Here is a 27,079-nt window from a genome sequence, read left to right as displayed (position 1 = left end):
TTGAAAAAAGTGAAAACATCTTAAAAACATAGCTGGCAGACTGCCAGAAAATAACCGCAATAGCTTCGTAGATCTGCAGTCTAAAAAAACTGTAAAAAAGAGACCAAAAAAATCGCCTTTTCATTGAAGGCTGATAGGTTATATTTTGATTAAGCTTTTGCTGCCTCTACTAGCTGCTCTCAAATAACCTTCATTTAGAGTGACACACACCCATTTGACCTTATCTCTTTGAATAAAAGTAAAAAGTCAATTTCAAAATGAGGAAGTCATTTTTGAGAGTGAGGTAAGTCAAGTGTGACCAAAAATTTAACCACGCGAATGAAGAAAAAACTCGCTCCACTAAGAGCGAAAAATGATGTCACGCACGCACTCTAGTTGAAATTGCATGAACGAATGAACAAAAAGCAGATTTGAAGTGGTTGTGACGTCCTATGATTGTAACAAAAATCGCGACGACAAAATAACCAAGAGAAGGCCAATAATAGCCCCAGCTATCGCTGTGCGGCTATTAAAAAAACAGCGCCCCAATACAATTCAAATCCTTTGAATTGTTAAAAAAAAATTAGGAGCGCTATAATAGCCGCCTGGAATTGAGGACGCGGCTATTAAACACTTATCTTGATCAAACCGCTAACCAATATACTCAAGTTATAAAACCGAAATTAATTTCTGACTGAAAAGTCCATGGGGAGACTTGACTATTCCTCGCTTCTTCTTTGAGTTAAGGATTCAATTTGAGCTAAAAACTTGCCTAGAGCAAACCTTTTTAATGTACTACAAGTCAGTCTATGGTACTTATATACCATATAGAACCAATTGATATATCGGGGGGGGGGGTGTAAAAGGAAAAGGGGGAAATTTTGTGTTTCAATTCGAGCTGACCTTATTGAAGAGCCAGTAGATTGGACTTTCCAGAGGTGGGAACTTGCGTCTGAGGACACCCCCCGCTACAGAGGCAGCCCCAGTGCCAGTTGTTGACGAGTTAGATGCCCCTCCCCCACTCACAACTGAGCTGGTGTCACATGAGTCATTTGAGGTATCCTCCGCCACTTTAACACACAAATAATTGTTGACTACACCCTTCAACCAGAAAGCAGTCTCAGATGACCCCAGCAGAGAATGAGACATGGAAAGTGCAAGAAATCAAAAAAAAATGTTCCTGAGGGTGGCTAACAAAAACCTACGAATTACCAATCATAGGACAACGTCAGATTGGATCGCACGTAATTCGCACAAAGAAAACAGCATAAAACCAATTTTTGAATTGTAAAGAAACTAAAACAAAGCCGGCAAATTACCGGAAATTAGCCACCCTTGGCGCGCTTGATGCACATTGGGATTGAAGCAGAAAAAGAAAAAAGAGATAAATTGACCGAACTTTTTTTCCCGTTTCAATTCCGTGTCAAAAAGTGTTCTAAGTTGGGGTGAAGTTTCAGTTATATTCTTAAACTATACTTAACTCACCTTCTAAACTAAAAGCTAATAAGCTTAATACTGATGTCAGCTAGCAATCGCTCTACTGAACTTAATCCACTATGACTTAATGACCGGTTTTTATCGTTTATCCCGTTTCTTTTGATTTTGCTCTTTTTACTTTGACCGTATTGCGTACTTCAATGCTTGAAAGAATTTAAAATCCATTCACTTGAAACGTTCAGTGAGGTAAGTCAGAAGTCACGTGTCAAAATCGTGACTTATGTAAAACGAAAAACCTGATCAAAAGGTAAAGCGAATTTAAAAAAGCCTAAAAAATAGCCAACGAGAGGTTGACGGCGGCTATTAAACAGAGAAAAGAAATTTTCAAATGGGTTTCCCTGTGTTTCAAAAATTATCATCAGAAGACTTCTTCTCCGATATAATAACAGTTTGAATTGTTTATAAATGCCATGATTTCATACGATTTATGATTCCTAACAACTTTTTTTACATTATTCTTTTCCGGTTTCTCGATTGAAAATTTCAAAAGATGTTTTCCTCGTCAAGGATGCAACTAGAAATGAGGACTGAACATTGGACGTTCTGTATCATCAGAACGTAAAAAAAATCTAAAAGAAAATCAAACAAAGGAGTATCAAATTAAAAGCCTCCCTTCCTCGACAACCGCCCTCATGGAAGCCTCGACCAGCTGCGGTCGTCGGAGCGAGCGGGAACCGCGCAGGCAGAGTACGGAGCTCCGGAGTAGCGCAAAGCTGATATTCGTTCGGATAAACGTGATGATGTTGGCGTAGGAATCGTCGTTCTTAAGGCTCAGTTTGCTGGCAACTTGCTTTATCACCCGAGTTGCTGAAGGTCCTGCTCCTCCTGTGCAAGAAAAAATCAACGGACTGAAAGTGCCCTTCTCAACATTTATGACTCAAGGCTCGTATTTCAATTTTTTGATATTTTCATGGTAGCTATTCGCGTCTTCGATATTTTTCGGGCAGCTTTTGGCAAAGGGGTTGAAGATTTTTACTTCGAACAACGTTTTTGTGAATCTGCCGTCCCAGAGACCATTGGCTTTAATATCCAATCGTGCGTCATCTTCAGTGCTGGTAGTTTTATTTGCAAGGGACTCAACTTGCAACGGCAGCAGATTAGGCTCGATTTCAACATCAAAACAAATTTCCTCAAGCAGATTGGCGAAAGAGTCACGGATGTCGTTATGTCTTAAGTGGGTATACCCGCCTCTGGGACAGTGAAGGGCATGGGCAACTGTGAACAGCTCGCCACAAACACAGTTGGACGCAAGTTTGGGGGGCTCCCAACCATACCGAAGAGCAATACCATCTCGGAATTCAGACTTGGACAGATAGAACTTATACTTTTTCAATGGCATGGCATTAAGCCAACATGAAGCTCCTTTTTCAGAGGCTAGATCAATTGCATACATTTTGTTTGCATTCAAACAGTTTTTAATGCTGGATTTTTCTCAATCATTTTCACTGATTTATCTTTTCTGATCTTCTCAACTCTTTTTAATTGTTCGGACTCGATGCTTGATACGTCCCCGAGGGATAGCGGCTCTGAAATGGTTTTTGAACGTTCGTATTCGAGAATTCTATCTTCAGGGCGAATGATGTTGAGTCCACCTTCGCGTACGGGGAGTGAAAATATGTCGCGATAGGTCTCGTCATAATTTGTGTTACATACAAGGTTAGGGATTAGGTGATCATTGATAACTTTCTCGGCTTCTTCCAACAAGTCGAACGTGTCTGGCGTTGTCCTCGATAAGAAGGTTAATTTATGCTGCACAGAGTTCGTCAAGCATTTGTAGACATTTTGAGGTGCAATTTTCGGGTGTTTGGCTAACTTTTGCAATATACGTAGATAGTTTTGCTTTTGATCTTCTATGTATTGTCTGCAGGAGTCCACGTTTCCGATAACAGATCCAAGGACTCTTGGTCCATCAATAGTATCTACTTCACCTTTAAACACGTTTTTTGCGTCATTGACGAACTCTGCTTTGGTGATAAAATGGCATTTGATAACATTATAACCGAATGAAGGACCATGCAGTTTCAAATTCGATAGAAGGACTTTCAGCGCTTCGACCGATCCGGCGGCGTTTCCGTCATCCGCGTACCATTTTTGAATCAGGTTGTCGTCGGAAACCTTTTCGATGAGGGGCAAAATAGCTAGTCCATACATTGCCATTGCAAGTGGGTCGCCTTGAGTAGTTCCCTCTCGGGATTGCAGAACTTTGTGAGAAACAGAGATTAGATGGGGTCTTAAAAGAGTTGGATAAAGCCAGATAAAGAGATGGACAAAGAAGATGTTTTTTAGGGCTAAGTCTCTGTTCAAACTGTTGAAGGCATTTTTCGCATCAATAAGGAGGATGGCCTGTGTCTCCGGTTGCTCGAAGGCCTCACGTAGAGAGTGAATGGCATGTTCAATGGCGCATCTTTGACCAAGGCAAAGTTGGAGATTACCTCCGAGGAATTTGAGGTTATTTTTGACGCACGTAACAATGGCCCTACCAATGATGCGTCGCATTACCTCACCAATGCGTATGGGCCGTACACCAGGGCATTTATCGAGTGGTATCAACCTAGAGCTATTGTATGCATCAAGAAAGCACAACTCGTGTGTCGCAATCAAAATAGTCAAACTTTGCCAATTACTTGCAAATGTCGTTTGACGTAGATTTGAACGATGTAAGGATGCGTCTCCATTCATTTGCATCTAATCCTGAGGGACCATGGCTGCCGTGTGTCTTCATGGCCGATCTACGTAGTGCAGATGCGTTGATGCGATCAAATATAGAGTGGTGATAGGGTAATGTATTTAAATGGGGGTCTTTCACAACGTAGTCAGGGTTTGCAGTCTGTGGGGCGGGATGGTTTTCAACTAATACGTCCATTACTGTTTTCGTTCCCAGTTTTTGATTTAGAGGTAGGACACCGCCCTTCGATTCTTCGGTTAGACATCTTAGTGCATTCGAGACTTTTCCAGTTTCCATGTTTTTGTCGAATAGTTTGAATTCATTTGTTTCATGTTTAGACTTCGATTTTGTAAGTCTGTCTTGTAGTGCTTTCGCCTCTAGAAATAATAATTTAAATTCGCAATGTATCCAGAGGTCGAATCGCCTAGCTATGATTTTACTTACTGATCCATCGTTGCCCTTTTTTGTTCTAGAGAGGATGAGATGGGGCATGACCATAGCGGCTAACATCCCAGCTTCACTATTATGGTTAATAGTCTCACATTGTGACAATGCAACGCTGAGCGACTTGACAAAGCGATAGCCAACTTTATTTTTGCTTAAAATGAAAAAGACGGGTTTCCAATGAACAATTTCTCGGTAAACGTTTTTGAGCGTTTCTTTCTTACCGGTGGTTAGATTGGACCAGAAGTCGGTAGCAGTGAGAGAATCAGGCGTATGGGGGGCAGGGGATTGGGTGACATGGGTATGGGATGCATGGGTATGGGAATCTGCGATGTTTGCATTCGTGCTTGCTAATGTCTCGGTGATTAACGCCTCGTGTGTGCGTGCGCTGGGGCAGTTTTCGCATTCGAAGTTGTCATGGTGTTCGCCCGCATATCGAAGTCCGCTACATTGGACATGCATATAGGTACCGCATGAGTAACACCATATACCCCTCTTCTTGAGGGGTTTGAGACACTTCGAGCAGTGCGTCTGCTCGGACATGGGAAGACAACTAATGAGAAGACAACTCAATTAGAAGAGTGGTATAAGCTCAATCCTGATCCGTACACTTTGAAGTTGATTGGAAGTTTTAAACTCATATTTGAAGTTGATTGTGATTGAAAACTGTGACAAAACTAAAATATCCTCTATTTCTTGTTACTTATCGAACAAAGGCGTCATAACCAACAATTGCTGATTGTTTTTTAACACTGCGATATAGTAGGCCTGGAAATGATTTTAACCTTTTTTGTGATGAATTTCATAACCTTTCGCCAAATTCATGTTTGTGTTGGTACGAAAACACCAATCGCCGGCAATTAATTTAAAAAATTTGACCTTCAAATCAGATCATCCAACCATGTCTTTAAACATACGAACGTTTGCCGAAACATAAGAAAATAAAACTCAACAAATTTTCGGACAAAGGTCGAATTGAAAAAATGCTTTTTCGAATAGCGACGGATAGAGTTGGCCAATTTACCATAAAAACTAAAAGGAAAAACAAAAAATTAGCAGACAAAAAGCAGTTCCTGGTGTTACGCAATCATATTTACTAGGTCAATGCTAGATAACATAAATCTTGTCAGCTCAGCGAAATCGTTTTGAGCCCAAAAAAAACCAAAAATAAAAAGCTCTAAATAGTCAAATTTGGAAATTTCACTACCATTCTTTTTTGTTCAAAATAAAACAACTCTTCTAAAACAACTCCTTACTGCTGAAGGATATAAACATCTTGTAGGTGTGACGTGACCTGAGAAACAAAATACAAGATACAAAAAGGACAGAAAACTTGAAATTAAATTTACTCACAATTTTATTGTTGTTAATGGTCTTCGAAATCGCTATTGCGTTAGTGAACCGTTCCTGATAACCCATCTGCAAGATTTAAAGAAAGTTAATGGGCTTCAAAAACGATAAAATGTTCAAGAAATCTTCATAAAAATGCAAAACTCAAAATTTTTTCAGTTGTTTGGCATTAACAAAACCTTTATACGAAAAGTCTACAAATAAAACGTTTTAAAGCTAACAAGACCCTTCATTTACTCGGACGGACCGACCTTGAGTAAACATCAGTTTCTCGAAATGCGGTTGTTGTCTGTGGAGTTATATGTGACTTGAAATTTATCTCGAGTCAAGACATCTGAAATTTGCGTCTCAACAAATTTGACTATAACAGAAAAACCGGTCAGCCTTTCCATTTTTTTCAAATACCTGAAGAACATTAAATACCAGAGACGAGTAAAGTACAATAAATAAAAAAGCTATTTATTGTGTTTCCCAAAAATAAACTGCAGAAGAGACAAAAATTTCGTTTAAGGTAGAAAAATATTTTTGCCTTGAGTGATACAGGCAAATTTAACAACTAAATCCCATTTGAAAACAAGAAGGCTCGTGTGGATCTGTGCAAGAAAGGGTCTGAGAAAACAAAAGGCGATATAATTTAGACAATTGCTGAGAGAGTTACAATCAGGAAAGAGACGCAATGAAAAGCCATTTGCAAAAATTTCATAAGACACAATGGCTGATTCAAACAAACGGTCAAAGGATCACAAGACCATTTCTTGAGCTATGAGCGGCCGACCTTGAGTAAACATCAGTTTCTCGAAAAGTTTCACGAACCGTGACTTCTAGAAGTTATCGGGCTTAAAATTGGTGGAGGAAACAGCACCACACCGAACAAAATAGAGCGTATGGAGAAGTCGGAAGTCAGCTTTACACAAAGGCAGGAAAGAGATAAAACCTGCTTTTTAAAGCTGTATATAGAATGATGTTGATGATCATACAAATGCCGAATTATCTCCCTGTAAATTCAAATTGCTAATAACACGCACATATAATTCAACATTCTAGAACTATGCAACCCCTTCAGTACAAAAACAGAAAAAAGTTGTCGACGGGGTAATTTCATCATTGTGGGGTGATGATGGAATATTTTGTTTGCCTATCGGTGTGTGCGTCTGTGTATGAATTTGTGTTTAAGTATGTGCATGTGTGCCTATGTTTGAGGATGTCAATTGTTTGCCACTAACTGTGAGAGAGTAGCTGCAGGAACTCTTGTCTGGCGGAGGGAGACAGGAAGTGGCTGAATATGGCATTCTGCTGGACTGCGTCACAGGGCACATTGGCAAAGGTGATGGGCATAGTCGAGTATTTCACTGGCTCAAGCATCTCCGCTCTCAGAACACAGTCCGGAGTGTACCTGCATCACATTTCAGACATTAACATCAACCATCAGAACAACCGCAATTAACAATTCACGAAACGCCAACCGATGTTTCGCTTTTAGCAATACCAATATCATTTGCCCCGCAAACTCACTTAAATTAAATAAATTAAATCATACAGCTATTATTAAAACATAGCCGGCAGATTGCCGGAAAATAGCCGCGATAGACGCTTGTGGCGTTACATGAATTGAAACAACTATAGAAATAAAACCGACATATCGACCACCAGTCCTTTAATAGACCAGTAGACATTTTGGGTTAGCATCGGACTGTCATTTTTATGAGACACTTAAGCTCTATAAGGAGAAAGCCTTGATAGGGTTTAATATTTTTTACATAATGACTTACTAAGTAATGGCACGTGCTCTGTAACTGGGGGGCGCATAACGTACTGGGGTGGGGGGCACAAACGGAAAAGATCCCAAAATTAATAATCGAAATCAAAAACTCTAATAATCAAGAATTAGGGCATATATGTTTGGCACTACTTAGAAGCACACTATTGATCTTTAATAAGTAAATGTTCATAAAATTTAGAGTTTCATAAGTGAGCTCAGAAGTCATTTTTTTGAGTGAGGTAAGTCATTGAAAAAGTCACTTCCAAGAAGTCACGGTAAGACGAAACAAAAATCTGTTAGACGAAGTAAAAAAACATAGCAGGACAAGTCCTGAAATACAATTCAAAAAATTGAAAGAAAAAATTCGAATTATGCTACCTGACCAGCAGATCTATTCAACGATGCCAGCCAAAACACAAACAAAATCATCTCAAAAAATGAGAAACAAACAATCAAACAAACTAAACAAATATATAATTAATGAAAAAACTTTGAAGCTTTTACCCCTAAGGCAAAATTTGATCCCTCTTAAAATACCTATTTCAAAAATATGTTCAAACACAAATTTTGTTTCTGAGATTGGTGCAGTATTATATCTGCAAGGCCTGAAAAAATTCATTGGCCCTTGATCGATTAACTCTTTGATTTTCAAAAATTAAAAAAAATGATTTCAATTTAAATTTTAATGACCTGTTGCTGGAAATCGTGATATTAATATCTTGAGAATCATTTCCTAAGAAACGATTCTAGTGTTTCTAGAGGCTATCCAGCAAACCAATTCTAAGCCTTAAAAAAATAATTGGTTCAAAGATCTGGCATGGTATGAGAATATCTGGCTACTCAGGCAAGAAAAACTGAATAAACGACCAAAAAAAATTGAGAGTTTTATCAGAAAATTTTAAAAATTCGAAAAGTTAAATTGTTGAAAACTATTGAAACTAACTATGCAGTAACTTTTTGCAGACCGTGGAATAGGTTTCCTGGCACTTAAGAATGGACAAATACCAAAACTTGACAAAAACTTTAGGAAACCTCAAAAAAATTGAAGATTTTATCAAAAAAATGCTAAAATTGGAGACATTAAAATGTTAAAAACCACTCCATTATTACTAGAAACTATACAATGCCCTATTATCAAACCTTAAAGGATATTCCCTGGCCCCTGAAGCTGGAAAAACGCAAAAATGACAAAAATTTTCAAAAAAACTTGAAAAAAATTGCAAAAACTAGTATCATTTTGTGTGTTTGTGTTAGTAGTACCAAAACATATAGCACATAAAATGGTCATAACAATTACGTTTGTCTCGCAAAAGGCCTTCATCAACTTTTAAAAACATCAAACTAAGACTTATCAAGCGAAAAACTTAAAAAATCACACAAAAAAAACATGAAAAATTGCACCATTTCGAGCCCAAAAACTCCTAAATATGACCTTTCATCATTGAATTGAGGCCATACAAGCAGCTGCAACACTCTAAGCACTTGAAGGACTACTAACGTCCACTTTGGGCCTCTAATGAAACTTAATGCCCGCTGGGCTTTACCTGTTTATCCCGTTTTGAAAGATCAAAGTCATTGAAAAATGTGTGAACACATCTTAAAAAAACACAGCGCACCAATACAATTCAAATTTTTTGAATTGTAAAAAATTTAGGAGCGCTATAATAGCCGCCTAGAATTGAGGACGCGGCTATTAAAAATGAATAATTTTGTTCAGATTGCTTAATTGTTGTCGATAATCAATTATATCGCAAGGCTAACTTTTGTAAAGCTGAGCATCATTAATTTGATTCAAACAAAAACGGCAAGTGCTACTGGTGCTTTTCTAATTCTCAGACTTAATTTTCTCAGACTCTTTTAAAAATTATACAATTTCGAGCCCAGTGGCGGATAAAAATTGCTGCTATGTATCATAGATCAATGCAGGCCGTAATTTACCTTGTCATCCATGTTCTCACGCTTGCTTTTCTAGAATTAAACAAGTCTTAATCAAGAATTGCAACAAAAGAAGTTTTTTGGGTTGCAATGCATCAACCTCTCATATATGCTGTTGAAAGAAACGTGCAATCTAACAAATTGAGTTTTTTTTCAATTAATAGAAATTGGTATTTTCAAACTACTTGATGTCCAGATAATTGAATTTTTATATCATTTTTCGCCATAACAGAATGTACAGCTCTTTATTGTTCCAACACATAGAAGCCATCCATGTTCTCACGCTTGCTTTTCTAGAATTAAACAAGTCTTAATCAAGAATTGCAACAAAAGAAGTTTTTTGGGTTGCAATGCATCAACCTCTCATATATGCTGTTGAAAGAAACGTGCAATCTAACAAATTGAGTTTTTTTTTTCAATTAATAGAAATTGGTATTTTCAAACTACTTGATGTCCAGATAATTGAATTTTTATATCATTTTTCGCCATAACAGAATGTACAGCTCTTTATTGTTCCAACACATAGAAGCCATTGTGAGCTCTCTCTTCATGACATGTCAACTTGAGCAAAAACTCTCATATCAAAAACTTGAGCCTTCCTAAATTTTTCCGAATTTTGATACTGGCTGATACTTATGTAAAAAATTATTCTGCATTTGAATTTTTCGAGATCTGAATTGTTCGTTTATCAAATTTTACTCAGCTTCATGACTTTCATAAGGACGAGATTTTTTAAACCGTAGTAGTAAAATTAGGCATATATTATGTTACACACCACATACAATTACAATAAACTTCACTGACACCCATGACAGTTGTTATTTGAAAATTTGAAACACAGTATTCGAAGAGTCTCGGATAAGAGAGAAAATACATGCAACCGAACACTACTTAGCCTCCTTGTTCATTAATAATCCTGGCCGAAAAAAACGAACCCACTACGAGAAAAACTCACAAAGATGATTGCTTTAGAGCGCATTTTTATTAAAGTTGGAGGCCGGCAGAGGTTAGTTTAAGCCTATCTGTCGCTCAGTCATAAAAAATAATTGCTTGACTCTTTGTACTGATCAATTAACGCCAAATATGATATAAATAAGAGAAATTTCTAGCATGTAGTTTCCCTTTAACGATACAAACATCATGAACGCATTTAGTGTGTAAAACTTAGCGCGCTCCGTACTCTTAGAAAATGATATGACCAAAAATAAGTGGAGACAGCGGAAGTCTAAGAATAATCGCCAATCAGAACACAGAAAACACTGCTCTTAAATTAAAGTTTTCGTTGTTGACTAGTTTTGCGTTCGCAATAACATCATGGACAACAAAAGTCATCAAAAGGGAACAGCAAAAGACAGCAAAAAACAATTCTTCCCAAAGTAATCACCGGCCATTTTAAATCACCACTTGTGGAAATTGTTTTTAAAAAGTCCAACAGCAAGACAGCTAATAAAATTTTCAGAAAACGTTGATTCTCAAAACTGCAACACTGAAAAAAAATACTTGAGTGTACTTCAATATAAATTATTTTGAGTTTAGATTCTGATATTGATCATAAAGTCTCAACAGACACTAGGCAAGTAAAATCGGCGTTTAGAAAATACTCAAAAGATACCAATATTTAAACAACATCAAAACACAAATTGATATGCAATTTTGCGAGAAAATTCATGACAACATAAGAGGAGCAATAGAATTTAACTTACTTTCCGATTCAAAGCACTCAGTTAAAACGATCAACCTATTATTGTACCAACACTTTTTCAAAATGAGAGGCAGACTTCAGAATAAATTTGAGCGGCAGACGTTTTGTCTTCAGTCGAAATTTGACTTTCTGTTTACGCAACTTGTAAAAGAGGGAAACATCATTTTCAGCCTTTAGACGCTAGTTTTGATTTTTATTTAAAAAACTAGAAATTTTATTGCAGGTTCGAAAAAAGGAACAGTTTCACAAAAAATTGAAAAGAAAACAGAAGAAAAAGCTTTTTTGGGAGCGGAGGGGGATGTGGGCGTAGAGAAGAATACTATAAAATTGAATTATACTAATAAATTTGCTACAAATTTTCATGAAATTATACAAAAAAGTGATCATTTTTCTTTCAATTCTGTGTTCTGTAAACTGATCCTGATGCTTCAGGTGACTTTAGAGTTTTAGAAACGATTTGACTTCCAGCTCACCACCAACACTTAAGTCAGCACAAACATGAGATTGCAAAAACGTGAGATTACCATTTCACTTAATTAAATTCAAAAAAGCAAAACAATTCAGAAATGTAGAAAATCATTGCTTTCATGTAAACGTTTCTGCAAATTTATTGCATGTCATGTAGCCCTTCGACATTTAAATCCTCCAATCATATATGTTACAATGTCACAAAATAAGAGAATTGGTTCTTTAAGGGACATTCAAAAAGAAAACAACAGGAAAGGCAAGACTTTTTTTTTTCAACCGACTTCAGACTGAAAATGACTTTGATATCTGCTCTGCTAAAATTGTTTTATAAAAAGCTTAGTAGTCCGATTCAATGGAATTTAATTGAATTCTACAGGAGCCTTTTTTATGTTTTCACTTAAAAAGAAAAACAAGTAGTTTTTTTATTGCTGTAAAAAAATTGTCTCTTCTAAATTGCGATATTAAATCAGCTCAAATGAAATTCAAAACTTTTTTAAGGGTTCTTAGCGACTTTAATTAGCCAATTTTTGCATAGGGGGAAACTTTTACAAGAAGAACAGAAAAAAGTTTTATTTCCAGAAAAACAAAAGAATATTATCTACGCCAACATTACAACCGTTCACTAATTTTATTCTTGGTTGATTTAATAAAATTTCTCCAAAATGACTCAAAAATGATTGAATAGTCAAAATAAAAAACATCTACTAGTGTGTGTGAGTTCATTAACATACAAAAAACGTCAGTAGACAATGAAAAAAAAATTTTGGTTGGTTTGATTTAATTGTGCAAAAATAGAAATTGTGCAAAATTAACACAGATGAATTTAAAAATTTTTAAACAGAGTTCTTACCAAAAGGACAAAACATGGCATAAACAACCCTAATTGCTGATGATTGCTTCATATTCGTTGACATTTTTCAAAATATTTTTAACTGGACCTTGTCTAACTATTAGGTAGATATTTCATCAGTGGGGTATATTTCCAATTTATATTTAGAAAAAATACATACAAAACTTAGATGAGATATTCATCCGATTTTTGTTGTAAACTGTAAACTGCGTCACTTTTCACTTTATTGCAATAACTGTCTGTGTTTGTTGAAGAAAAATATTCTTTGCGGCTGACAGCTCTTGCTGAACTTCAATTTTCTGAGGAGCCTCCTATGTTGCAAAATAATTGAAATGTATATGATTAACTACCTGAAAATCATATTGAAACTAGGGTTGTTATTTTCAGTTTTTCATGTTGAGAAAAATTGTAATCATGGCTGCTCCAAAATATTGCTTTTCTGAGTCAGAAAGGCTTTTTTTCATCTTTAAACAAAGAAAAAATATCCACAAACTTGAGACGCATGTTGGCACATTCTGTGCTACTGTCTTGCACTAGCAGTCTTGCACAAGAAGTCGATATGCAGTGCGTACAAAAACGCATTTCAAATAATATTTTCTCTGACTATTCTGAGAAAACTACAGGATGGATCAGCAACGACAGCTGCTCAATACCAAGACCGTACTCAAACTAACGAATATCCTGATTAAGCAAAACGAGCGTAAGTAAATTAGATTGTTTTTATCTGTTGTGAAATCATTGGCTGTAAAAATAAGTCAAAATGATACTCGGCAACAATCAACTTAAAGTTTATGATCCTATGACAAAGTCACACGCAAAAAAAAGTTAACTGACGAAGAACTGTTTTCAGTCTTAAGAAAAACGATTAGCAACAATTACTATGAGTAAATCCATTAAAATTATCTACTTAAGGAAGGAATATTTTGTTGAAAAATACGAAAAACAGACATACAAATAAATCCAAGACAATAGGCACCTCTTAATTTCTGCTTCTTAAAGGCTAGTCCTGCAACTCCCATATTCAATATTTCAAATACAAAATTAAGCCAAGCAAACACAATTTACAAAATTTGACATTGAGTTGTCACGGTTGTCAGGATTGCTCAACCTTCATTCATTTCCTCTTCCGAGTGATGCTGAACAAAAAACGAGGATAAATCAAACATTTTAACACCAGGAAAACAATAATTTCGCCTAGGATTAACAGCTGCGGAAGATGCAAGCCTTTTCAGTTGTAAATCAACCAAATTCGACTTCTCATTTGGACGATAAAATCAAAACGAACTAGAGTTGGATAAGGATTTTGACAGGCTAAAATATCTATTTTCCGCAGATTACTTCCGCTCTAAAAAAAAGCCAGTAACAGATGAAACATAGAAATTTTTGTAAAACAAACAACAAACGTCGGAAGAATTGCCCTCGAAAGACTAGTGGGAGCTCAAGTCTATTGCAGCCTGCATAAGTGGGGAAGAGTTACTTAATTTATTAAGTGGGCTTCAAATGATGTCAATAGGAGTTACTATATTCCACTATAGCCACTAATAAAGTTTAAAGTAAAAAAAAATTACACCAATATCGGCGCACTTTTCATTTGACTTCTAGCAGTGAACTGACGCCACTTTAGTTTCGCTGCTGACACTTGTGAATGTGAGAGTAATTTAGATCAGGCAAAACGAAAAAATCAAGCGCGTTAAAGTAACCCAAAAAGTCAAAACGATCAAGGAAAAAATTTGGAAAAAAGGAGACCAACTCGTCTGTACAAATTGCTTCAAAGCTCATTCGACAGCAATAAAAAATCACAGGAAAAGTGGTGTAAATTCCTTTTAGAGCACAATAACAATTACATATGAAAAACAAAACGAAAATTTTGGTTTAAATACTTCAAATCGTATTTGAGAGATGAACTTTTTCATATTGAAGATTTTACAGTGTACAAACAATTCCATTGAGAGCGATAAAAGCGAACAGCACACATTTAAACTAAACCACAAATCCAAAATCCAAAAATCCTACGAACTACGGGAATAAAAATATAATCCAAATTTCAATTGCGCAATGATTCTCACAAATACTTAACGGAAAAACAAACTATTATTCATGAAATTCGAGCTGACAACATCTAAATAAAAAGAACTCCAGATGAATAAAAAACAAAAATTAAACTCCTTCAGTTTTCAGTTCAATATAGTTACTTTAAAATAAATAAAATTCACATCCATTGACTAATAAAATTGAACTAAAGAAATGTAAGACTGAAAATTGTTTCAAATTGCTTCAAAAAGCCTCAAACTTTAGCTTATTTATATTAGGATTTATATAGGTTCTGGGATCTTTTCTGTTTGTGCCCCCCAAACTAGAGGGTGCATATTAACTGCAACCCTAAGACCCACGTGCAATATATTATCATAATGATTAACCACGTAATGACAAGTGCTCTGTAACTGGGTGGAGCAAAACCTACTGGGGCGGGCACAAACGGAAAAGATCCAAGTTCTGTTTTAAATGATGATATGATATGACGGAAAAGATCCATGTTGATATTTAATTTTTGCGCATTTAACAGACAAAAGACTTCAAAAATCTGAAAAGTTTCTATTAGAATGTAGAGTATTCTTTATTTTGAAAGCAAAATAAAAATAGCTGGCAGATTGCCAGGAAATAGCCGCAATAGATTCGTAGATCGGCAGTCTAAAAAAACAGACCAAAAAAATTCGTCTTTTCATTGAAGGCTGATCTGTTATATTTTGATTAAAAATCTGTATAAGTTATTGCTGCCTCTATTAGCTGATCTCAAATAACCTTCATTTAGAGTGACACACACCCATTTAACCATATCTCTTTGAATTAAAGTAAATAAAAGTCAATTTCAAAGTGAAGAAGTCATTTTTGAGAGTGAGGTAAGTCAAGTGTGACCAAAAATTTAATCACGCGCATGAACAAAAAATCTCGCTCCACTAAGAGCGAAAAATGACGTCACACATGCAATTCAGTTGAAATTGCATGAACGAATGAACAAAAAGTAGCTGTGACGTCATATGGTCGTAACAAAAATCATGACGACGAAATAAAAAACATAGCAGGACAAGTCCTGACGTACAATTCAAAGAATTTTCATTGACTAAACAGAAAACTAGACCTAGAACGGACTATGAATGGATTGGGAAAACCATTTAGAAACAAATCCAATCCAAAAAATTGAAAAAACAGTAAAAATCAAAGTGAAATTGCCGCATGTGAACAAGAAACCACTAGCGAAAAGGCGAATTTTTGTTCAAACACCATTTTCTCACTCTACTTTAAATTTAGAGCGAAAAAATTTCACGCCGCAAAGCCCCTCGCTTTTTCGCTCCACTTCCTGTTTCGGCGTGACCAAAATCACTACTCCAATTTGACTTCAAAAATCATGAAAATGTGTGAACAGATCTTAAAAAAAGACAGCGCCCCAATACAATTCAAATTCTTTGAATTGTAAAACATAGCCGGAAGAATTCCGGAAGCGACTCGAATCACCAAAACTTCACAAAAAGCTGAAGCCATTACCTTTTGTATTAAACCATTAACTCATTACCTCCCCGGGTCTGATCTAAAAATCAGTGAAATTTAAACCACTGTCACCAAGAGAAAGAAAATGCAGCAAAATTTTATATTGAAAACGTTTGGTAACGTTAAAAAAGTCTGAAATTTTTAGGATGGTCGAAAAGCTGATAGCCTGACAAAGTTGACAGGGCCATCAATTGCCCTCAGATAATTATTGATTCTAATCTCAAAAAGATCGCGAAAGCAAACGTCAGATAAAAACCTTTCAAAAAAGACAAGTCAAAATAATTCAAAAAAGAGTGCTCAAACTTAAGAATCAGAGAACCACTACAATTAGATTTCTAATCACGGCAATTAAGACAAAATTAATACATGAGTCTTCCTTGTTGTATATATGCTAGACAACATGATTTCATACTAATTCAAAAATTAAATTACTCATAGAGCAACAGAATAATATTCAAAGGCAAAAAATCGTCTAAAAACAATACCAAGCCCGGAAGAAAATTGCAATGAATAGGAATAATGAGAAATGTTGGAAAAGACTTTCTAGCAAACTCCCAGTACTGCTTTATTTTGAATTAAATCAATTGCAAACCGAAGAAACCAAGATCTAAGAAAAAGCTGAATTCATTCAATTTTTTAACAATTGAAAAAATCAATAAAAACGAATATAAAAGTAGGTGCCAGGACAAAACTAGAATGATACAAACGAGAATGTGAAGAATATGGACACAATGTTAGGAACACCGTAACAAAAAGACCAATTCTTGATTTTTGAAAGTTAAAAATCAAATTGAAAAAAATCAAGAAAAACGAGTACATTTCATTGATCAGCATTCGAGACATAGAAAAGACAATGAGTCATTCGAGACAAAAATCCAACTTGCTCAAGATAATAAAAAAGAAAAAGCAAAATTCAGACATGCGAAACATTGAAACATTTTGCAGAAAAGTGGTCAAAAAATATTTAAGACTGCATTTATGAAAAAAATTGATCTGTTTTTTTTTTCAAAAACTTAACACCAAAAATGATTGCTTTTTTATTGAAACGAAATTAAAGTCCTTCATGTTCCGCAAAATACTATTTCTAGTAATTAAAAGCAAAATACAAGCAAAAAACTGAAAAAATTGGCAAAAAACTACGAAAATCGGATTAGCAAATGTACAATTTTATGAAACAAAATTACATCGAGGTAGAACGAGGCATTGCGTATATGAATTATCAAAGGGAAGTTGCCATATTAACTGATTTTTGACAAAAAACAGATAAAAGATCCAAAAATGAAGAAATTAATAGAAAAAAAAGCCAAAAATTAACTAAAAAATCAAGAAATATGTGCCAATTTCGCATTTGAAACGCAATTTCAGGCTATGCAAAATACTGTGCTATCAATTTCCGGGGTTTACATTTCAACATAGCATCGATTAAAAATTATTTATACAAAAAACCAAATTACAAGCAAAAAAACTAGGCCACTTAGACGAAAAAACGGCTAAAAACGGTTATCTATATGTGCCATTCAGTCAAAAACTACTTTTCAATATCAAAAAGTCATTCACTAAACTCGGCGCATGATCAAAAAACTTCTCTCGCTCAGAAAAAATTAGTTCACACTGCAATTTTACTCGCTTTCGATTTAGGTCAAAACATCGTCTGAACGAATAGTACTTCCGGTAAAAAAAACCTCAAGAAAACCAATACTCCTCTTCGTGTCGTAAAAACCAAGTGAAGGCCAATAATAGCCCCAGCTATCGCTGTGCGGCTATTAAAAAGTCTGCGAAACATAAAAGGCTGCGAATCATAAAATGCTACAAATAGACCACCAATAAAAGCTGAACACACCGAATCAAACTGCCGAAAACCATTGTAACAGTACGTAAGTTTCTATGGAACATAAGCACCTTTAGTGGTAAACACGATTTTCCGATGAATAAAATTGTACGCAGTGAAAATTTTTTGAAAATTTTTAAATTTTTTGAACAGAAATTTTTAGAATGTTGTCTCGCCATTTAACGATTAAAGAGCTACTGAACCAATTATGTCTTGATAGTTGAAATCCATGTTATCCATTTGATATCCAGCTTGACCATTACATATTTCAAATACATAAGCCATAAGCGCGTATGACGTGTACGTGTTAAATATTTCTGAAAAGACCAAACTTCTTCGAAAACTGAATAAATCGATAAAAACCTTTTCAAAGGTCGATTCTGATCTTCAAATTTTTCATCATCAGTCTCTTTTCTAGCTATCCACAAAAGACATTGATCAATTGCAATGGCTGAACATAAAAAGCCATGCATGAATAAATTTCCTAAACTGCAAATAAATCATTTGGGCTGTAACATCAACTTTAAACAAAAATTTAGACTTCTATTGCTCAAATACTTTTCCTTTTATATTCTTTTCGTTCATATTACTTCGACCAACTATGAAATCTCATTTCAAATAGTTTTAAAAAAAGGAATCTTTTCTGTTTCGGCCCAATATGTCCCCCAATTAAAATTTATGTGTTGTTATATACCACGTTACTGTGTAAAAAAGATAGCACGTGCACCTGAGGGACATAAAAGTTTTAAGCCCACTCAACTGGGGGCTGAAAAAGAATAGATCCGGACCAAGATGCGTTAGCCAGCTAACCTTGAAGAAGTGAACGATCCTGGATTTTGGAAACCGTAGAGCTGCAGTTTGATTGTGATTGTGGGTTCTCCACCCGCAGATACCATTGATGACGCCATCAGAGAGGAGGTCGTGGAACCCGTTGGGCTCCCGACTGACATTCGAGAAGCGTACAAGCCGAGAGCTTTGGAGCCGGGAGCTGTAACTGGGGTCACAGTTGACAACGTCACTTGTTGACTATGAGATGCTGACAAGTTAGACGCGGCTGTTGTAGTTAATAAACTCAGTGCTTGGCACTGCTTAGGCGAATTTGCAGGTTCTGAGCATTGACTAATAATGAGTTCCATTTTGGAATCATTACATAATGAGCTGGTTGTGCTTCCCAGCGTCTGTTTGGAACAGTTATCATTCGAATCTTTCACCGTTAAGCAGAGAGAATCGTCTAAGTTTGATCTCTGAGGAGTACCGGATGACGATTGCTGATTTGAATCAGCTGAATTTGAGTTTGAGCTCCCGTTTGTTGAAGAAACAGGAATTATAGAAAGGACGCTACTTTCCAAAATAGGTCCACTAGTCATGTCCTGGTCGTCTGAGAAATCTAGGAGCCCGTTTTTGTCAAAATCAACATCATCGTTATCGGGGTTGTAACTCTGGGGCGGATCCTCCGAAGCGAAGTCTGACAGAATCGGGCTCAGCAATCGGGGTTCCGGTTCTTTGATAAGATTGTTACTCAAATCCACGACACATAAGCCGGATGGGCCCGGAACTGACGTTGGACTTGTAAAAATGGTCTGGCAGGGTTGCTGGTAGTTTAGCAAAGAAGTTGCAAGTTGTTGCGAAGGCGCAGACACGGACATAAATTCACCCAAACGTTATCAAACGTCCATAAACATCTACACAAAATAGTTGTAAGGAAATAATGTAGTTTCCAACAAAAAATATCTGTAAAAATGGTCCCAAAGATAAGATTGAAAGTGGCTATGAGCATGAGAATAAAACGGTTGAAACGTTTCAGTTGTAGCTGATTTTTAGTAAACTTCAACACCATCAACTGAGGCAACATCAAAAACCAACAGTTCTACTTTGACTAGAGATTGTTATTAAATAGACAGTAGAACTAACTCCAAATAAACAAGTTGATCAAGCCGACGTAAACAACACAATGATGATTGATAGCTCTGCGACGCCACGAAATTTCATCACAATGGATTAGTTGAAAAAGAAGTGCTGTGCTTTCCAAAAGAGTATTTTCCCACTCCGAATACAGAACGCTTCCCACCAGGTAGGACATAACAAAGAACCGAACATCAGTCCGTACAGGTTATTGAACGCAAAAATGGACGTATAAATTGAACGTGCATTAAATCCACAATCACATTGTCTGAAAGAGAAAGAGAGAATGAAACACAATAATATCATCAATTAATAAATTTGTGACATTGAAACTCAAATCTGCTCTAATAGAGCAACGTCTTAGTTTGTCAACACACAAACCAGTCAAATAAACAAATCACTACAAACAACTTAAAGAAAACTCAAATAGCACCGTTGGCTAAATACATCAACTAGCTATATATCGATTCGATTGACAAAAAATGAACTATCGATATTTTCAGAATCATTACATCAAAATCATGCCTTCGATTTGACACACAAACTTTTGATGGTTATCATTTCTCCCGCGGCTAGTTAGTAAGTTGAGTTGCTAGGAGTTTTGGCCGACAGTGGGTTTAGCCGACTAGGAAAAATTTATCCGAACCTTAATTCTGATTGGTCGACATATCGGAGTGGTCAAAATTCTCTAGTTCCTGCAGCCATTACAACTGGTGTGCGGTCGGGTAGTCGGGCTAAATTTATGTCTTGATTGTCGGCAAAATCCACTTTGGGCCAATTCGGCGATGGCCCTAAGTTGTATTCGGGCATAATCGTCTGCCACTCTTTGTAATTGCTATTGGACGGAAGAAAATCATCGGGCGAAATCTCAAACAAACGCTCTTCTAAAGATGCGAAAGGTAAACACAAATCATTTAATCCTCTCTCGTTAATGGGGCTAAACATTCGACTATTTGGTGACATTGAAATCTTTCTCTCCAAATGCTAAACACGTTATCAAAATCACCCTCACTCATTCAATTACTAACTAGCAGGTTATAATAGAAGTGAACACCAGTCACTTTTGCTTCAAATCTATGTATAGCCTCGTGCAATCAGAGAATCGCAGCTGTCTCAAAGGACGACTCTGTAATCATCAGTCCACCGCTTAACTTTTAAGCTCAAACATTTCATCATTTGGACCTCAAACTCATAGAACCTTTGACATAGACAACGTCTGCGCAACAACAATAACAAAATTTTTTAAAAAAAGAGCAAAACTGTGCAAGCAACATAGCTGCAAATGACAAAATAGTCCTATGCTGAAAATAACCTCAAATAATGCTAAATAGTGGCAAAGCCGATTAATTTTGGGCCCAAAGCTTTATATCCCAGCAATGAACATATAGGCACAAAATCATTGCACAGCTTTGCATTGAAATTTGCTCAAACTAAGAGTGATTTCACAATTAACAGATAATTAAGGAACCAAAATATGATTCTTTGCCTCCAACTTAACATCCAAGCCTTATCACATCAAATAAAAGCACCATTTAACAGAAACTCAGTTAAAAAAGTAAGCTTACTGTGGTATATAAGAAAGAGTAGGGAAAAATTGAACAAAGTTCAAAAGCTAAACCTATTTTGAGGTGAAATTTCGCTTCAAGCGGGCAAGAGTATTACTCTTCTGAACAGAGGAAACACAGTAAAATGAATATATCGTTGAAAGAAAAAATTATTAAAAACTTTAATAGATTTAAAAAGAACTAGAAAACTATTCTCAATTTAATTAAATTTAATTTTTTTTCGTTTAAATCCCCAGTTTATTTTAGCAAACGAAGACGCTTGCAGTTAAAACACAGATTCCATGTAAAACCAGAGGCATCGAAACATTGCCATAAACCGACTAACGTCCGATGAATTGCTCTCGACCGACAGTCGGGGAACATTTAATTTAGAGGGGGGTGTAGCTTAGAAATGGGTGCTGTAGGGGGTTCAAGCCCCGGACGTCCTCGATGTCCATCCTAAATCTTAACCACTAAGCCTTTGAGAAAGAGAGCAGCTTAGATCACTCAGAAATGAAGAACTAAAACGTGAAAAGGTCACTCAAGAAGTACCGAACGTTCTAGAACAAGAGCACAAAGCTCTCAAGTAAATATTTTTTTTTGAAAAAACACACTTTTACATTAACTGCTTCAAACTTCGTTCGACAGCAATTAATCGGAGGGATGTTTGCATTAGAATCGAGAGCTTTATTTTCTGGAAAAAAACAACCAGTAAGTGTAAGTTTTTTACGGTTTCAGATTTCAAGGTGAATCGATTCTGATTTCTAACTTCAGGCAGTCCAATACCGACAACTATGCTTTTCCGAAGATATTTGGTAAAATGCTTCTCTTAGTTTCAATCAAAGTATTGAAAATGTTTATCCAGAATTTTTACAACCTTTTAGTTCTTTTTCAAAACTGTTCATCTAATACTGTTCTAACAAATAATCACTGAAAAAAAAAAACAGTCTGATTCTAATCGGTTGAAAACTCACTATATAAATACACCTCCCCCCCCCCAATATTAGCACTCGATTTTGTTCGTATAATTTTTATATCAAGCCCCATGGAATGCTAATTTAAGGCCAAATGCAAAGCTCTTCAAAAGTCACAAGGGGGTTTACTTCTGTGGGGCTATTTTTACTTCGGTTTTTATCCAACCTAAAATTAGGCAGGGATTTCTTCTGCGTTTTTCCGAACTAAAATCGAATTTGGGCATCTAAACGTCGACAATAACATGATCTCAAGATATCTGAAATCATGTAATCTACTACCGATAACTCGTATCACAAACCAATGGTGAAACAATTGTAGTAAGCTAAGCAGAAAACAATTTTCATTTCTAAAGCAGCGCGCATGAAGAACGCACTACTTTCTGCTACAAAATGAGCAAAAAGGAAATGATCAGCTTTTCAACATTTCACGAAGAGTAGAATGACTTTCAAAAACTTAGACATATTAGAAAAACTTAGACATTAATAGAATAATAGAAATTTGTTACAAAACTTGTTTATTTGATCCGGGGTCTAAATAACTCGTAACCCAACTGAAAATGTAAACAATTGGATTGCGATCAGTACTTGAGAACTATAGAGGAAAGTTTTCAAATTATAGAAGAAAGTTTTCTAGGCTGCGGATATCTAACGTCTCTGCGCTGAAGATTGCAACCCAAGATATCTTTTGGGACATTTAAAAATGAGCATTTAAAAACCTTTTACTCACATCAAAAACGTTTAAGGTGTTTTTAAACATTGGAGAGGTGAAATCTATGCTGCTTTTAAAAATCTGAGGTTAACTGTCAATATTGGTTATCTTTTAGTCAACATCGCATATGTCTAAGAGAGCTCATTATCAGCATCGCATGAAAATGTCACAAAATTTGGGAAAAAATTAAATTGCACAATCGTTCTATAGATAAAAGGTCTATATCAAAATTTTCACTGTCAAAAGAGCTCCTAGAACTCATAAAAAAATGTATGCTGCTTTTCCATAGAAAAAATTGCGATCGTGACACGCCTCGAAGTCAAAACAGCGCAAAATTTAAAATTTGAAATTGAATTTGATTAAATTTTCACAACTTACATTTCTTGCAGCGGCATAAAATTGCAAACGTCGGTTAAAATAGTGTGTGACAGTAACAAAAAGCTTCGAAAATTTCACAAGTATTAATTTGGTACGCTCCAAAGACACAAATCAGAAAACTAAGTTTTGTTATGAGCAGTCCTAATACTTATGCTTCGTTCTCAATGTGATTAATCACAGCCTTTAGTAATAATCTGTAGTAGTTAGAGAGCAATTAGTAATAACAAAATATTACACTCAAACTTCTGTGTGCATCTAGAGCCGAATCAATGCTTAAACGCAAAGAAAAATTTTTAAAAAGCTAATTTTATAACTAGCGTTAAACCGCACTCGCTTAACATCTACAGAATAAGACTATCAAAGTTATAAAGTATTGAAAAATCGGCGTCTCATTTTCTTGAGTCTACCATTAGAAAAACACGCGTAGGTGGGAGGAACACAAACAATCAAAACTCAAAAAACCCTTTGACAACTAAACTGAGAGGAATAAAAAAATTGCCTTATTAATTTAAATTTGAGCAGGGTAATTATGGTTCTGTATGACATGCGTCATATATACGCCTCCGCCTTTTTCTCTAGTAAATGTTGATTTTTTGGTGTCTATATCCTTTCACATACATCGGCGGTGTGTCAAAAACCCGTCCGTTCAAACCATCATACAAAACATATATGCTTAATAGCTCCCGATAAAAACAGGCGGCGTTAAAAATCAGAAAAGAACAAAATTTTGAACCAAATGCGGCAAAGCTTTGATTACTAAGACCTCCTTTGCTTACACTTAAGTTTATTATTCATCAGACGAAAAAATGTTCACAAAATATTTAGGCTAGGCTGTTTTCAATATAAGGGACAGCTGAGAAGTACAGCAAACTTCAGAACTAATTTAACATTTTTGGTCAAGTGCATCTAGCCAAAGGCCAATTAATTTAACTATTTAAAAAATGTGCTGTCGCCAAGACTTGTAAACGCTACTCAACAAAATCTTCGGATGGATTAGAATAATAACCGTTGATTTCTGCTTTATTTACAAAAAAAACTAAATCTTTTAATGATCACCGGATCTAAACAAACTCGGATCTGTCAGCATTGAATCAAAAGCTATTCTATGAATCAAAGAGCCAATACGGCTTTCTGTTGTTATGAGTCAAAGTATCTCTATGGCCTTCAGTTTGTTAACACTCGAGGAACGTTGATATTTTTCATCAGCTGGGCCAACATTTAACATTAATAGAATTGCTGTAATTCTGCATTTAAACTACTCTGGACAACTTGTCTTGCTGGAAATTCGAACAATCGAAGTGGTTATTGGTTGCAGTAATTTTTTGTGTGATCAATTAATTTAGCGACTAATAAATTGGTGGTTTTTGTTTGCAAAAATGGGTCTTTATGAGATTGCCAGCCTATTTAGCAGATTATTCATAACATAAATTTTAGATTGTCAAAAGCGTTCATATGACTTGGCAGATATATTTTGTCGCTGTGGATGCAATAATTTATACATTCGAATAATCAAAGTTTTATTGATTTTCTAATTTTTGAAAAAACAAAACATAAGGAAATTCATAGCACCTGCACTAATAGTTGTAATTTATTACAAAAAATTCTGTACGTATAAGTTACAATTTCTACAATTATTTTTCATTTTTTAAATTTTAAGCTTGACGAATTTTTAGCCGAATTTCCTCAGTTTTCTAACATAGTTACAATATGCTATCTCAGATAAACATTTTCGCAAAATTGATGCAATCAGCAAGCAAGACGTTATGAAACCAAAATTGATAGCAAAACAAACAGTCTCTCAGTCCTCCTTAAACACTGCTTCAAGATGCCAGATTTTGTTGTTTTTATATAGTTTCAATATATTATGAAAATGATTCTATGGCCGAAGGCAAATTTAACTTCAAGTTTCTGCGGAAAATTCCGACTGTTTTTGAAAAAACTAAACTGAAATTTAATTCTCAATGAGCACCACAATAAAAACAGCTGGCAGATTGCCAGAAAAAAGCCGCAAAAGCTTCATAGATCTGCAGTCTCAAAAAGATGGTAAAAGAAACAGACGAAAGAAAGTTTTTTAACAAAGCTGAGCTGTTGCATTTTAAAAGTATGTTTAACGTACTGCTGATTCTATTGGCTGCCCTTAAATACCCTTCAGTTAGAGTGCCATACAAACTCATTTGACCGTATCTCTTTGAATAAAATTAAAGCAAAATCACGAGTCACCAAAAACTTAATCACGCGAATGAGCAAAAAACACACTCTACGAGAGAAAAATGACGTTACGAACGCAATTCAGTTGAAGTTGCAAGAACGAATGAATCGTGACGTCATATGGTCGTATCAAAAGTCCTGTTGTCGAAAAAAACATAGCAGGACAAGTCCTGACGTACAATTCCAAGAATTTTCATTAACTAAACGTAAAACTAGACCTAGAAGGAACTCTGGGTGAATTGGGAAAACCATTTCTAAAAAATCAGATCAAAAAATTCAAAAAACATCAAATATCAAAATGCCGCTTGTGAACAAAAAAGCCACTAGCGAGAATTGAAAAATTGGTTCAAACAAAAAACTTGAAAAACAAAAAGACTTCAAAAATCATGGAAATGTATGAACAGATCTTTAAAAAAAGACAGTGCCCCAATACAATTCAAATTCTTTGAATTGTAAAAAACAAGAGAAGGCCAATAATAGCCTCAGCTATCACTTTGTGGCTATAAATAAATGCATCTCAAATAGCATCTAAACGCTTGCCTTGGATAAAAAACGAGCAATGTTGCATTTCTTAGAAGACTTCGTATTCGATTCGAAGAAAACTTAACCTAGCTCTATGGTAAAAAATTATTTTCGACAGATTGGATTAGGTGGCCTTATTATAGAACAGTAACTTTAAATACTTAGGGAAATAATCTGTAAATTACAACAACTTTCATATTTTGATATTGATATTTAAGTTGAAAAAGGTACATTTTTCGATATCGTCAACGGTACAAAAATAGTGGTTGACAGTCAATATGACAGAAGAGAAACAAAGCCTAATTTGTAACTTATTGAATGAAAGGTCCTCGCCTTATTAAATGCGGATTAAATAGACGAACTTGAAATTAGCTTTTATTGATAGTGGCTCATGAGTTAGCAATATCGACTTGTAAAATTGGTAGATCAAAGGAAATCAAAACACTGGACCATCGGTTCAAGAGTAAAACCGGTTGCTAATATCGAGAATTGTTTGCTAAACTTAGTTCTGTAAAATGAACAAAGTTCATCTATCGTGGGCAAAAAGCAACCACCTTCTGATGCAATTAACGGGTAAAATTTATCACTTTCAATTTGTCAATTTGATATACTCATCAAATAACGAATGAAAATATAACTATGTAAAGACATCAGATATTTCTGGGGCATCAAAGAAGCCTCAACAAGTTCAGTGGCCGAATTAAGCAGCTTCATAGTAACAACGCAATTGCATTTGGGTCAAAATAGAGAGAGAACTAACATTTGAAAGAGGGAAGATAGAAAAGAGGCTGAAACTATATAGGTCATAAAAACTGAGCAACA

General features: G+C 35.5%; 2 protein-coding genes across 3 annotated transcripts in view; both read right to left on the bottom strand.

Moving 5' to 3' along the window:
* Window positions 1-27,079, bottom strand: part of LOC142352268 (cleavage and polyadenylation specificity factor subunit 4-like) — a 441,589-nt gene that overhangs the window by 274,531 nt on the left and 139,979 nt on the right. The window lies entirely within an intron of this gene.
* Window positions 1-27,079, bottom strand: part of LOC142351993 (uncharacterized) — a 119,010-nt gene that overhangs the window by 90,698 nt on the left and 1,233 nt on the right. The window contains exons 1-4 of one of the 2 annotated variants that reach the window (XM_075404291.1): window positions 19,932-20,190; window positions 18,831-19,702; window positions 7,159-7,328; window positions 883-1,049 (exon numbers count right to left, since the gene is read on the bottom strand). In XM_075404291.1, the coding sequence (XP_075260406.1) occupies window positions 883-1,049; window positions 7,159-7,328; window positions 18,831-19,666 (1,173 nt within the window). In that variant the 5' untranslated portion in view covers window positions 19,667-19,702; window positions 19,932-20,190. Of the gene's footprint in view, window positions 1-882; window positions 1,050-7,158; window positions 7,329-18,830; window positions 20,191-27,079 lie in introns of those variants that run through there. The other variant, XM_075404290.1, reaches the window with a different exon arrangement.

This window comes from Convolutriloba macropyga, chromosome 13, assembly GCF_964194025.1.
Source record: "Convolutriloba macropyga chromosome 13, txConMacr16.3, whole genome shotgun sequence".
Lineage (NCBI taxonomy): Eukaryota > Metazoa > Xenacoelomorpha > Acoela > Convolutidae > Convolutriloba > Convolutriloba macropyga.
Note: the sequence above shows the minus strand (reverse complement) of the source record. Positions and strands in the feature narration are given on the sequence as shown.